This window comes from Lissotriton vulgaris, chromosome 8 (genome assembly GCF_964263255.1).
Source record: "Lissotriton vulgaris chromosome 8, aLisVul1.2, whole genome shotgun sequence".
Classification (NCBI taxonomy): domain Eukaryota; kingdom Metazoa; phylum Chordata; class Amphibia; order Caudata; family Salamandridae; genus Lissotriton; species Lissotriton vulgaris.
In genome coordinates, this window is record NC_141696.1 from 236,485,354 (window position 1) to 236,500,087 (window position 14,734).

The 14,734-nt window shown below is 50.8% G+C and overlaps 1 protein-coding gene across 1 annotated transcript in view; it reads left to right on the forward strand.

The window, feature by feature from the left end:
- Positions 1–14,734, forward strand: part of LTN1 (listerin E3 ubiquitin protein ligase 1) — a 406,396-nt gene that overhangs the window by 219,855 nt on the left and 171,807 nt on the right. Inside the window, exon 22 of the mRNA XM_086934025.1 lies at positions 13,062–13,275. Within this exon, the coding sequence (XP_086790151.1) occupies positions 13,062–13,275 (214 nt within the window). The remainder of the gene's footprint in view (positions 1–13,061; positions 13,276–14,734) is intronic.

The following is a 14,734-nucleotide window of genomic DNA, read 5'->3' on the forward strand; positions in this document are numbered from 1 at the left end:
AACATTGGGGTTGAAGACCCTTTGCGTGTTTGACTGGGCTTTATCCAGAGCAGTAAATTTAGAGACCTATTTACTAAGAGACTTGATCATGCAATCTCCAAGTAGGAGGCCTTTGGGATTTTCAGAAGTTTCTAGGGTGGCTAGGTCGCTCAACTTGGGATTTATTTTTTATAGTATGACTATACACCGTTATGCATATATGCTTGTGTTAGTGTTACCTAGCAAGATCAGCGCTATTTGTCTCCAACCCCTAAGGAGAGGATGTCTACCTGATATTGGTTCAGGTGGCAATCTTCAGCCATGTCAATGATCCTAGCTAGAGGGCCTAGTACGTCGAGTAGACTGTCTTGGTACATTTTTAGGGACCTTTCCGTGCCCTTTCTAGGGTCTCTACCCATTTAAAAAAAAATGGAATGTTATGAGTTCGGAGTCGATGTTTGGGGTTATGGAAAATCAATTTTGAATGACCGGTCTGGACCATTTAGATCGGAGGAGCTCAGAGGAGATTTTGTGTCTCCCTCTCTAGTGGGTTTCTTACCCACTTTGTAATGAATTTGGCCACATGGTCTTGGGGCCACCACTCCGCACTTCTTAGATGTTTAATGTTATTAGATGAGAACATTTCTTGTGCTAGATGATCTAGCATTTTGTATAGATGTGGAGGAGGCCTCCTCATTAAGGAGTGCAGCCGCATCTAGGTCTCTCTGGTCCAGATCAAATATATATTAATCTAGATCAAAGCTGTTCGTCCATACGACGCGCACAAATGGTTCTCCACTGAGCTCAAAGCACTAAAACTTGATCTCAGGCGTGCGGAACGCCTCTGGAGACGTCAGTATTCCCCTCCTCTGCGCGTTCAGTACAGACAACTCCTTACCAACTACAAAAAAGCAGTCCTTAATGCCAAAACTTCTTATTTCACGGAGAGAGTATCGCTCTCCGTGAATAAACCCCGCGAAATCTTCTCTTTGGGCCGCAATCTTGCCACTTCTGATCGCTCCTCCCCCGGCTTGGTTCCCTCCCAACCCCTCTGTCTTTCACTCAATAACTTTTTTATCGACAAGATTGCGAAAATTAAAACTAACATTCCTACTGTGCCTCAGCCTATCCTCACCAGCCCTGCCACTCCCCCTTCCTCTTCCCTCGACACTCTCCCCCCTATCTCCCCTGACTTGTTTCACAACTACCTGTCTAAAGTTAAATCTGGTTCTCCTTTGGACGGCGCTCCTGCGCGTATCCTCAAAACCCTTTTCACCAATTGTCCTGGTCCTCCCCTCACTCTTCTCAACTCCTCATTGGCCTCCGGTGCTGTCCCCTCTTCCTGTAAATCTGCTGTTGTTCTCCCTATTCTAAAAATACCTGGTCTAGATCCTTCCCTCCCTGCTAATTTCCGTCCCATTTCCCTTCTCCCCTACCTGGGTAAGATCCTAGAGACCCACGTCACCTCCTGCTTCTCCTCATACATCGAGGACAATGGCCTTTTAGCTTCCCACCAGGCGGGCTTCCGCCCTGGCCATTCTACAGAAGCGGTGGTTCTCGCGGTCTTGGATGAACTCAAGGGCAAGGCAGATGTTAACCTTCCCCAAGCCTTGGTGCTTCTCGACTTGTCCGCTGCGTTTGACACGGTCAACCATTCCATTCTTCTCGACCGTGTCTGCGCAGCGGGCATTCGGGGCGCGGCCTTCTCCTGGCTAGCATCCTTTCTTCAGGATAGGCATCAGGCCGTTCATCTCTCTGGTTTCTCTGCCCCCTCCTGTCCGGTCACCTGTGGTGTTCCTCAGGGCTCCTCTCTTTCCCCTCTCCTCTTTAATCTGTACATCTGTCCCCTTGTTTCTTCTCTTCTCAAGCTGGGGGTCTCTGTATATAATTACGCAGATGACCTCCAGCTTGTCTTTGATCTGTCTTCTTCTCCCGATTCTATTCCCAAGTTCAGTTCCACCCTTATTTTTATCTCTGAGTGGATGAGCGCCAACCATCTTAAGCTCAACCCCGATAAGACGGAACTTGTCCTCACGGGTGGCCCTTCTAACCCTTGGTCCCCTGCACATTGGCCCCCTTCTTTTGGCCCCCCCCACGCCCTCTTCCTCTGTTCGTACCCTTGGCATTAAAGTCAGCTCTGACTTAACCATGCACAGCCAGATCAGCTCTGTTGTGTCTTCATGTTTCCTTTCCCTCCGTCTTATTCGGAAAATTTCTCGCTTTTTCACCATCGACGTGCTTAAAACCATAGTCTTGGCTTTAGTCATCTCTCGCCTCGACTACGGCAATGGCCTGTACGTGGGCATCCCCTCCCACGAATCCCGACGTTTACAGGCCATTCAAAACCAAGCTGCCGTCTCATTCTCTCCCTCCCCAAATCCTCTCACATCACCCCGGCTTTGAAATCCCTTCACTGGCTCCCCATCCGCTTCAGAACCCTTTTCAAACTAGCTGTCTTTGCCTTTCGTGCCCACTCTCGCTCTGCCCCTGCTTACATCACTTCCCTCATTTCTTCCTATGTTCCCAGTCGCACCCTCCGGTCTTCCTCTCTCTCCCTTCTTCACATTCCCCGCTTCCGCAAATCCAGATCCGGGGGCACTCGTCTTTCCGTCTTGGCTCCCCAGTTCTGGAATAGTCTCCCACTTCATCTTCGCTCCATTCCTATTCTTAGCCATTTCCGTAAAGCCTTAAAAACTTTTCTTTTTTCTTTGGCTTTCCCTTCTTAGGTTCCCTTGTGTCCCCCTCTGTGAGTTCTGACCCAGGTCCCCCAGCGCCAGGAAGCCGCTTGGCAGCAGTGCGCTTTATTAAATATTGTTTTCATTTCATTTCATTTCATTTCATTTCATTTCATAACTTCTTATTCAGGGAGTTAGCTTCTTCCAGTGCATTTTCTTGATTCTTCTATGTGCACTCGTAGGGTTTGTGTTGCGTAGGACACACATCATCCTTGAAGTGCTTAGACCTCCACTGTTTCTTGAGGTTCTTATAGCTTCTTGGAAATTTGAGGTGCTTAGACCTCCTGGACGTTTTGAGGTACTAGGAGCAATTGGAATGTCATTGGAAGAAGTGCCCTTTAAGTGTTTGTTCTGTTTTAATCTTTTTCCTGTTTGTATGGAAGTTTCAGACTCTCCACCAGACACTGAGTCAGGTTCTTCCTCAGATAGTATGCCTCTTTTGTTGCTCATAACCTGTTGTATGGTCTTACGCACGCAGGTGTGCATTTCTTTTTGTATTGTTTTTTATGAGGTTCTCATTTAGATTTTGAGGGATTTCTGAGTTTTTATTGTCTAAATCTGACATGATGAGCCTTTTAAAAAAACTAATTTTAGGTATATAAATTTGAATAAAAAGGGAGGTGTTTGCCTTAAATAACTATTCTAGTCAATGATATTTTATTTTTGTTAACTGGGATAAAGCTCCTTATTAGCCTTATTTCTCTAAAACTCAGTAGTAATGTCCCTTTTTAGACTTACCTATCAGGGCTTCAATGTATAGGATAGTCTCTTTTTGGGGGGCTTTTCTGAGTAGGAATAGGTCTTTCAAAACAAATTATAGTCGGCGGAGTATTGATCAGCTGTTCACATCAAGAAGCAACTGTCAAAGTTGCACGAGCGAACAGTCGCGTGTATTGCGGCTTGCGGCGTCGTTGCCCAAGTATTTTCCTATACTCTCCAGACGCGCCCTAGTGACGATGCGCGTCGGGAGAAGCAGGGCCCTTAATTTGGAGCCGACTGTGCTCCTGGTAGAAAGGCAAGAGATGCCTTGAATTAATTGAGCATTGCGGTGAAGTGAGCCAAGAAGCTGGCTGCCCGCCATAGGTGGAAGGAAGTGATTGGCTGGCAACAGCGTGGTGCACAAGTTACTTACCTTCAGTAACGATATATCTGTGAGAAACAGTAGTTAGTATTGGGTTCCTTACCTTAGAATATCCCCAGGCGTCAGACTGGATCCGGAAATTTTTGCGTAGCAGTACCCTTGCGTGTCGGTAGGCGCCGTCTGCGGCTTCGCGTCCGTCGTCGGTGTCGCTGGCGCCGGGATGATTTCGCCGGAGTACTTAGACGCCGCCCTCGCTCGCTGACGTCAGTTCTTATACATAGCTTTTCCACGCCAGAAACGCAGAGCCATGATAAAAACCAACACTGGTGCCATGAAACTAGGGCCCTGAAAGGGGATGACCGTAACTCTAGATATCGGTTTGCAGAACGGGGAGGATAGGTGGGGCGATAAGGAATCTAATACTAACTACTGTTTCTTACAGATATATTGTTACCGAAGGTAAGTAACTTGTGCATCTGAAAGAAACCGGTTAGTATTAGATTCCTTACCTTAGAATAGATACCCCAGCAATACCAACCCCGGTAGTGGGTCTGCGAACCAATGATCACACCAGAAAGTCCTGGAGAACGGAACGGCCGAAAAAGCCATCTCTCCGGACTTGGCTGTCCAGGCAGTAGTGTCTTGCAAACGTGTGCAGCGAGGCCCACGTATCTGCCTGACAGATGTCCTGCAAGGGGACTCCCGGCCCAGGTCAGTAGTAGTGGCCGTGGCCCGAGTGGAATGGGCCCTCAGCCCAACAGGAGGCTCCTTTTTAGCCAAAGAGTAGCATACCTTGATGCACAACACGACCCACCGAGAGATGGTCCGCTTGTGCACGGCCCGACCTTTCTTAGCGCCCACGTAACCAACAAAGAGTTGGTCATCCAACCGGAACTGACGTGTGCAATCAAATAGAAGGAGAGCGCACATTTTGGGTCCAGACGGTGGAGCCTCTCTTCCTCTTTCGAGGGATGCGGAGGTGGAAAGAAGGTGGGCAAGGTGATGGACTGCCCGATGTGGAAGGCTGTGACTACCTTGGGCAGGAAAGAGGGTCTTGTCCGCAACACAACTTTGTCCGGATGGACAGAAAGGAAAGGAGGCTTAGAAGAAAGAGCTTGGAGCTCACTCACTCTCCTAGCAGAGGTGATGGCAACCAGGAATGCAGTCTTCGGAGTAAAGAGACGAAGAGGACAGTTATGAAGTGGCTCGAAGGGAGCGCACATCAGATATGTCAGAACAAGGTTCAAGTCCCACTGAGGCATCACGAAAGGAACAGGAGGAAACATATGAGTGAATCCCTTTAAAAACCTATTTACAACTGGGGACTTAAACAAAGAGGGCTGATCAGGTAGCCTTAAGAAGGCGGAAATGGCAGAGACGTAGCCTTTGATAGTGCCCAGAGCAGAGCCCTGCTGGGCAAGCGAGAGAAGAAAGAGGAGAACCTCTGAAAGAGGGGCAGAAAGGGGATCCACAGCTTTTGATGTGCACCATGCCACAAATTTGTTCCACCTGCAGGCGTATACCGATTTCGTGGAGGGACGCCTGGCTGCCAGAATCACATTACAAACTTCAGGAGGTAAGTCAAATGGCCTCAACTGTCGCCACTCAATCTCCACGCATGTAAGTGGAGACTGGACAGGTTCGGGTGGAGGACCGTCCCCTGCTGCTGCGACAGAAGGTCCTCCTGAAGAGGCAGACGAATCGGGGGATCGACAGACATGCCGAGTAGCTCGGGATACCAGGATCTTCGTGCCCAGTCCGGAGCCACAAGGATAATTTGGGCCCGGTCGCGTCTGATCTTCTTCAGCACTCTGGGCAGACTTGATATAGGCGGAAAGGCGTACAACAGACCGCAGCTCCACTCTCGACGAAAAGCGTCTCCGAGTGAGTGCTGCCTTGGGAATTCCAACGCGCAGAACTGATGACATTGCGCGTTCTCTTCTGTGGCGAATAGATCTAACCAAGGCTCTCCCACTGCTGAAAGAGGCCTTGCGCCACGTCCGAGTTCAGACGCCATTCGTGATCCATCATGCACCGACGGCTGAGTTCGTTCGCCCTGGCGTTCAGGGAACCTGCCAGGTGTTGAACCACCAGGGTTACACCCTGATGTTCCAGCCACTGCCAGAGACGCAGAGCCTCCTGGCATAGGGTCCACGACCCCACCCCGCCCTATTTGTTGCAGTACCACATGGCGGTGGTGTTGTCCGTGAACACCTGCACTACACTCCCCCGGAGAGAGGGGAGGAATGCCTTCAGTGCAAGCCGGATCGCCCGCAGCTCCAGAAGGTTGGTGTGGAGCCGGCACTCCGCCGGAGACCAGAGGCCTCTGATCTCAGCCTCTCCCATGTGGCCCCCCAGCCCAGGAGGGACGCGTCCATCACAACTACTTGCTCCGGTTGGGGTAGGGAGAGGGATCTGCCGCTGACCCAATCGCGGTCCGTGAGTCACCACTGCAACTGTCTTGCAGTGCCCTCCGAGATCAAGACATGGCCGGACAAGTTGCCCTGATGCTGGGCCCACTAAAACTTCAGGTCCCACTGCAGAGCCCGCATCCGCCACCTGGCGTGATGCACCAGAAGGATGCAGGAGGCCATCAGCCCCAGAAGCCGCAGCGTCAACCTGACCAAGACTCGGGATAACGGCTGAAAGATCGGAATCAGAGCCTGAATATCCCGAACCCGAAACTGCGCCGAGTCTAGAACTGCTCCGATGAAGAGGAGCTTCTGAGAAGGACATAGGTGTGACTTCGGCACATTGATGGAGAACCCCAGCAGGTGCAGGAGGTCGGCCGTAGTTTGGAGGTGGCTGACGACTGTCTGATGCGAGCCCGCCTTCAACAACCAGTCGTCGAGGTAGGGGAAAACTGAAACCCCTTACCTGCGCAGATGAGCAGCGATCACCGCCATCACTTGTGTGAACACCCGAGGGGCGCTGGTAAGGCCAAAGGGGAGCACGGTAAACTGAAAGTGCTCGCGGCCTACCGTGAACCGCAGGTATCGCCGGCAGGACGGGGATGTGAAAATAAGCGTCCTGCAAGTCCAACGCTACCATCCAGTCTCCCGGGTCCGGGGCAGCTAAGACCTGAGCCAAAGTCAGCATCTTGAATTTCTCCTTCCGGATGAAGCCGTTGACGTTCCGCAGGTCCGAGATAGTGCGTAGGCCCCCTTTGCCCTTCTTGGGAACAGAAAGTAGTGGGAGTAACAACCACACCCTACTTCTGGCCCAGGAACGCGCTTGATGGCCCCCTTGGCCAAGAGGGCCGATACTTCCTTTTGCAGAAGTTGCAAGTGATCCCCCGACACGCGTTGGTACTGCGGTGGCATGGATGGAGGGGTGGCCTCGAAGGGGAGGGAGTAGCCCATTCGGACGATTTGCAGCAACCACCTGTCCAATGTGACGGTGCGCCAGTGGAGAAGGTGATGGCGAACCCTGCCCCCCACTGGCGTCACATGGGCCTGAAAGCTCGGACTAGGAGGGTTTCGAGGCGGATGCTGCAGGGGTAGGTGTGGACTGACCTCGCCGTTGTCCCCGACCGCCGCCACGGCGGTTACCACGTCCGCCACCGCGCTGGATGTTAGTCTGCGGCCGTGGCTGGCAGGACGTGTGGGGGTGCCCCTTCCTTGGCCACGAAAGGAGCGAAAGGCAAAAGTTTGCTGGCGCGGGGCCGAGTGGCCCAAGGACTTGGCCGTAGCCCTGGAGTCCTTGAAGCGCTCAAGCGCACTGTCTGCCTTGTCGCCAAAGAGGCGACGGGCATCAAACGGCATGTCCATAAGGGTGTTTTGGACATCAGCGGAAAAGTTGGCGGACCTCAGCCAGGCGTGGCGATGAATCGCCACTGTCGTTGCCATCCCCCTGCCCAGCGAGTCCGTGGTATCCAGCCCACACCGGATAGAATACCGTGCCGCATCTCAACCCTCCACAAGGGCTTGGGCGAGTTTAGTCCAGGCCCCCTCCGGACATTTTGGCAGCACGTCCGCGACCGTGTCCCACAGAGAATGGGTGTAACGGCCCAAGAGGCACGCGGTGTTGACTGACCGCAACCCCAAACTAATTGAGGAGAACATCTTTTTACCATACTGTTCGTACCTCTTGGATTCCCAATCGGGGGGGAGCCGTCTGGAATGTGGTCTGGGTTAGAGGCCTGGATTACCAGGATCTCGGGGGTGGGGTGGGTGGACAGGAAGCAAGGGTCGCCCGGAGTCGGGCGGTGGCGCCTGGCCACGTTCCTATCTACAGGCGGACCTGTAGCGGGCTTGGACCAAGTGCCCAGAAGAACGTCTGACAAGGCCTCATTAAACGGCAGCAGAGGCTCAGCCGAGCTTGCCTGCGGTTTAAGGACCTCAGTGAGGAGGTTAGTCCTCACGGCCGCGACGGGGAGCACAAGGCCCAAGGCCTTGGCAGCCCGCGTCAGCACCACACTATAGGCAGCCCCCTCCTCCGTAGCCACGGTAGGAGAGGAGACAAATCCAGTGTCGGGCGAAGTGTCCAGACCACTGGCCTCCCCTAGCTCACCTGTCCAGTCCAGAGAAGACTGGCAATCACGTGCCAGACGGTCCTCAGACCCCTCCCAATCCTCCCCGCCACCCATCTCCTGATACTCAGGGTCAAAGGATGGGGCCGGGTCGTAGAAGTAGAAATCTCCTAGCGGCATCGAATGCGGGGCCGCTCCGACGCCGGACCCGAATCGAGGGTAGGACCGGGGATGGCGTCGTCCTGGGACGGCGCCGGGGGCGACACCCTTGGGGCCGGCACCGGTGAGGTCGACCAGCGACGAGCCGGATCCGGCGGGGCCCTGCGGCGTCGGGACCGAAGTCGCTGACGGCGCCGGGGCCGAAGCACCCGACCCGCTTGGGGACCCAGTCGGGGCTGCTTGCCCCGAAGGTGCCGCAGAACCCGACGGAGGAGTGAGCGACCTCATGGCCATGAGGAAGGCCTCGATCTCCTCTGGCGTCTCGTTCTGCCCAGGGACCGGCTGGTATGGAGCAGGCCGCAACGCCTGCGGCTCCGACAGAGCCGGTGTCGCCCGAACCCCCGCCCGCGTCGCGCGAGCGTCGGGGGTGAGTCAGAAGAGCGATCACGCCTCTTCGACTTCTTGTGCCTCTTACCTGAGGACTTCGAGCCCGAAGACTGGTGATGACTCCCGGAACTGTGGTGACTCTGGCCCCGCAACCGGTCCCTCGACCTCCTTCTGGACCGGGACCTCGAGCGGCGCGGGGCTGACTGCCGGAGCTCGAGTCGCTTGCGGGACCGCTCCCGTCTAGCTTTGGACCTCAAGGCCCGGCAGTCGGAGCAGGACTTGTCGTCGTGGTCGGGGCCCAGACAGTGAAGGCACCGGCGATGGGGGTCAGTTACAATCGACGCAGGGTTTGAACCTGGGCATCTCTACCGGCGCCGTCGGAGTCGGAAGACTTCGAAAGATAATCAAAAAGGATCGAAAAAGTTAGTCAAAAATTGATTAAGGGTACAACTTTTTCCGGATCGGCGCTTGCTGGCGCGGAAAAAAGAAGAACTGACGTCAGCGCGCGAGGGCGGCGTCTAAGTACTCCAGCGACGTCATCCCAGCACCAACGACGCCGACGACAGACCCGGAGCCACAGACGACGCCTACCGACGCACAAGGGTACTGCTACGCAAAAGTTTCCGGATCCAGTCTGACGCCTCGGGATATTCTAAGGTAAGGAATCTAATACTAACCTGTTTCTTTCAGATAAGATATACCAGCCCGCCGGTTGCGGTCGATCCGTGGGATAAAGTTGAGAAGGTTGGGTGGGAAGGGTGAGCAACCACAGATTGGAAGCTCAGCCCTTGTTAATATGGAATAAGGATGTGCTACAACTGTGGTAAAATATTGGAAATGTTGATAGGTAAAACCGTAGTATGTGGCAAGATTATACACATGAAATGACAATCTATCAAATAAGAGTTATTCTGATTAAGCAAAGAAAGTTAAAAACTGTTTAAAATTAACAGTGAAGTAATACTGTGAATAGAGAGGTACTTATCTGTGTGAAGCCGCATTTAAAAGAGGCAGAATGTACTGAGTGAATGCCTATTGTAGCCTGACTGAATTATGTTCCAGAACAATCTATTTATTTAAAATATTTATAGTGCGCGGCTGTCACCTGGCAGGTATCCTGGCGCTGGTAGCTACTCCTGGGGTTTATTGCCGGGGGGAAGTGAACTGTGGCTAGCTGGTTTAAAGGGGTAGAGGAAAGAGCCATGTTTTGATTCGTTTCCTAAAGGGGAGGAGATGGGGGATCTGGCGAATATCGACAGGCAGACTGTTCCACAGCTTGGCTGCGGCTACTCTGAACGATCTTCCCCCCATCCTGGCCTTCTTACATCTGGGCACTCTCACAAGGCTGGCAGTTGTGGACCTGAGTGTTCTGGTGGGAGTGTACCAGGAGAACAGACGTTGGAGAGGTCTGGGTCCTGCGCCATGTAGTGCCTTAAAGACCAGGCAAAGAGCCTTGAAGGCGATGCGTTTCTTCAGAGGCAGCCAGTGCAGCTCGGCCAGTGCGGCGGTGGCCGAGGATCTCCTGGTCCAGCCATGAGCCAATTTGGCTGCTGCCGACTGGACTCGTTGGAGTCTGTCCAGTAGTGTCGCAGGAGATTCTAGCAGCAGGGCATTACAGTAGTCGAGGCGACTAAGAATGGTACACCTGACTACTAAGGCTCTGGCGGAGGAGGGTAGCAAGGGCAAGACCTTGCGCAGTGAGCGCATAAGGCCAGAGCAGGTAGCGACTGTTCTTGAGACCTGCGTTTCCATGCTCAGTTGGTGGTTTAGCATGACGCCCAGGTTGCGAACACTGGTAACAGGTGGTGTGTTGTTAGAATTTTCCGGGGGCCAGAACTCTGCGGGCAGAGGGCGGGGTATACGGCTCGCAGGGCAGAACAGCACCTCGGTTTTCGAGGCGTTGAACTGAAGGGAGTTCCGGTGCAACCAGCTCGCGGTGTCTCTTAGACACTCATGGAAGGCTTGCAAGGAAATGGAATCTTCGCCTTCCCAAGAGAAGAGGAGCTGGGTGTCGTCCGCGTAGTTTACTGTGGTCATGTTATGTGATTTAATTAACGTGACCAGTGGTTTCAAGTAAACATTAAAAAGAATCGGACTGATAGAGGAACCCTGGGGAACACCGTGAGGGACAGGGGAAAAGACCGATTGGAAAGGGGGGAGGGATACGGCCTGTTTTCTGTCGCTGAGGTAGGAGTGAAACCAGATCAGGGCCGTGCCGTCGATCCCTGCCTCTCTCAACCGCTCGAGCAGAATTCCATGATTAACAGTATCGAATGCGGCAGACAGGTCTAATAAAATCAGGGCCACGGCTTGGCCCCTGTCTGCGCGCATTCGAAGCTCCTCCATGGCAGTAAGCACAGCAGTTTCAGTGCCATGGGCTGGGCGAAAACCAAATTGGAATTCGTCCAGAATGTGGTGTTGCTCGAGGTGGGTTGAGAGGCATTTACTGACCCAACGTTCAAGCACCTTCACCGGAAAAGGCAGGAGTGATATGGGGCGGAAGTTGGACAAACATTCTGGGTTTAGCATTGGTTTCTTTAGTAACGGTGTGATCAGTGCTTGCTTCCAGGGACGGGGGACGAAGCCGCAGCTAAGGGATTGATTACAGATCATCCGGAGTGTGTGAAATAGTTCGTGCCCACATGCTTTCCAGATTTTCGGAGGCAGGGGATCAAGGGGGGATCCCGAGGTGATGCCCTGTGCTACTTTTTCAAACTCTGCTTGAGAGATAAGGGGAAAAGCCAGTAGTCTATTCGTAGGAGGGCAGGCTGACCTGCGAGAGTTAGGAATGGTAGGGCAGACTTCGGGAAGGGCGGGATGAGTGTGTGACGAGGGCGTTGCCAGGTTGTTGATGATGGTCTCAATTTTGTCAGTGAAAAACTGAGCAAGGCTATCACAAAGGGACTGAGATGGGGAAATGGGGTTTTTGACGCAGTCAGGATGTAAGATGTTGTCCAGGATCTGAAATATACTTTTTGGACTGTTGGCCGCATTGGCTATAGTGGAGCAGTAGTACTTTGCTTTACTCTCTGCGATGGCGGCTTTGTAGTCACGGAGTGACTTTTTCCAGAGGATTTTATTGTCATTGCAGTATCCGTGTCTCCACTTTCTCTCAGCCTGTTTACAGGCTGATTTGAGGGTTTTCAGAGAGTCATTGTACCAGGGAGCAGGTGTTCTACCTTTAGGTTTACAAAGTTTAAGAGGGGCGACAGAGTCCGCAATGGAGGTGATTCTCGAGCTAAGTGATCTGTAATTGTCTTCCACCGAGTTGGTGGGGGAGAAACTTTCCTCCACCTCGAAGACTTTGGTGGAAATGCTAAGTTTTTCTAAAGCTTTCCAGTTCCGATAAGAGAATTGTGGTGGCGAGTGATTTTTGGGCTTACTTGTAGTGGCGTTATTGATGAACAGTTTGATGTTCGAATGATCTGTCCAGCTCATGGGTAGGATGTCGCCTACTTGAGTTAGACCCGGGCTCGAGAAGATAAGGTCAAGCCGGTTGCCTGCGGAGTGAGTGGGGTCCTTTATCAGCTGGTGAAGCCCCACACTATCACAGGACAGCAAAAGATTGTCTAGACCTGTGTCTAGGCTGCCGTTTGGCCAGAGATTAAAATCTCCTAGAAGTATAAGTTTATTATGAGAGGTTGCCATGTTGGTGATAGTCGTGAGGAGTGCTTGCTGTTGCGAGAGAGAAAAGGCCCCAGGTGGACGGTAGCAGATAATCACCGTAAAGGTGGCTCCTTGGTGGCAGTTTATCTACACTGTGATGTCATACTTTAAAGTGACTGTGTGGAGTTGGTATTGAAAGGTTAATGCATAATGGTAGCCTCCGGTCTTGTAATGAAATCTACTACTAACATATGTCTCTACTAGATGCATCGTTACCTAAGGTAAGTAACTTGTTCATTAGGGTTGAATGGTCTGCCAAGAGACAGCCTTAAAAGTGCTTAGTCTGTATTTGAACACTGTGTTGTAAATTTGCACTTTTTTCCACATATTTTTCTAAACATTTCTTTGGGAAGTGGCCTCTTCTCCATATCCACTAGAGAGGGTGGAGCTTGCTTGCTACACTTCCTTGTTTGGTCCACTGTAGGGCTGGTTTGAACATTTTGCCCTGCTTTGCTAGTGCGTGAAGGAACATCATTGGCTGATGAGCTTTAAGGCACTGTCAAATTTTCATATTGCATTCTTACTGACAGCCTCAAATAATAATCTTGAATAAAAACAATCTTTTTCAATATTTTCTTTTCAGACTGTCAGTGAAAACTCTGACCTTTATCATATTCCGCTTGTTCAACGTTTTGCCAGCATCAGCTGCAACTTGGCATCCTCGTTGAGTGTTTATTTCCAAGACCTGACGCCTGCCAGTGCTGAAAAACTTCCTGCCAACCTGCTCAGTGAATGGCAATTATTCTTTTCCGAGGGCATCCATAGCTTACTGTTGCCACTGATGGTCAAAATGGCAGGTACGTATGTGACAATTGAGACTGTTTGAAAATGACAGAGTAATTGTGTGACTTTTGCCACCCATGCCTTGCTATCATGGCTAAGCTGAGCTTCACATCTTTATTGAATACACATTTTCAATGGATGCAGAAGACTGCCAAACACCAGCCTTAAAGTCTTACAGACATCTCTTGCATCCATATCCTTTATACAATTTAATCATACATGCTGTATTTGACGGAGGCTGGTTCAGCTGTTTTGGTTTTCCCTGAGCTGGTGTTGGGAATATGTCAGTTTCTTTTTGCCTCTGACTGGTTCCACATGTATATTGTGGCTTCTCCATATCAAGCCACTCCAAATGCAGTGAGCCCATCTCATGTAGGTGAGTGTTTTCTTGAAATGGTTCCAAACTTTTGAGACCTCTATTAAGTTGCCAATTTATAGGTGTGTGGTAGTTTTTGTATTACTGCTGCGTCTCCATGAAAAATGACACTTGACTATTCATTAAAATTGTTGAGAATCCATACAAATGAGAAAAACAGCCAATAGAATATTTACCATAATAATCAACAGGTATATTTTGAAAAGAGAAACATTTGAAAGTGATATATATGTTTTTCATAGAAAACCTGCCCTTCTATGTTTCCTTATGTTTGATTCAGTGCCATGCATGATCTGTAGCACTTTGTGCTCGTGCCCCTTCTGAGTGTAATGCTCCAAACTCACAAGTAACCCTAGTCCAGGGAAGTAAAGGCTGGAGGTGCATTCGGAACATTGGAGCCGGATGACGCACTGTGCATAGGCGCTTGTAGACAGTGAAGAAATACAATTTTCTCAGAAGCCACAGAACTTTCACGAAGTTGGGAGAAGGTCGGCGGGGGGTAGGGTGGAGAAGTCCAGAGAGTCATTGCCTAGGTAATTAAAATAATTTGTTGGTACATCCAGTACCTTGTGAAAACATTTCTTTTGAAAAGATAATCTGAAGTTGATGATGGAAACAGACAGTAAGGAATAAACCGTACTTCGAAACAAATGTAATAGTCAAAATACTTAAAGATTTTATACTTAGATTTTTGATGCACTTTTGGATTTGAAGCTCTGGAAAGCAACCTCATCCTCATGAGAAGCTATTGATATTTTCACTATGCACAATTCTTTTTTAAAATGGCATAAGATTAGATAACTGATTCATTGATGCCAGTGTGAACTGTTTAATCCTGATTATTGTTTGTTTAGTTTATAGTGTAATAAACAACCATGAGTGTACATCAGAACTTCATGAAGTTTACACGAAAAGCAGAAGGTAGTTGTCTTAAACAGAGAAAGAAGTGAGGTTATAACATAATGTGTGTTTGTAAAGCGCACATTATGTATACAAAGTGTAGGTAGGCGGTAGGGGGACAGTGGCAGTGTTTCCCGGACCCGCTGGCTTGCTTGGGGCACTCAGCCTGTGTAATCTGTAATTGCGTGTAGCGTATG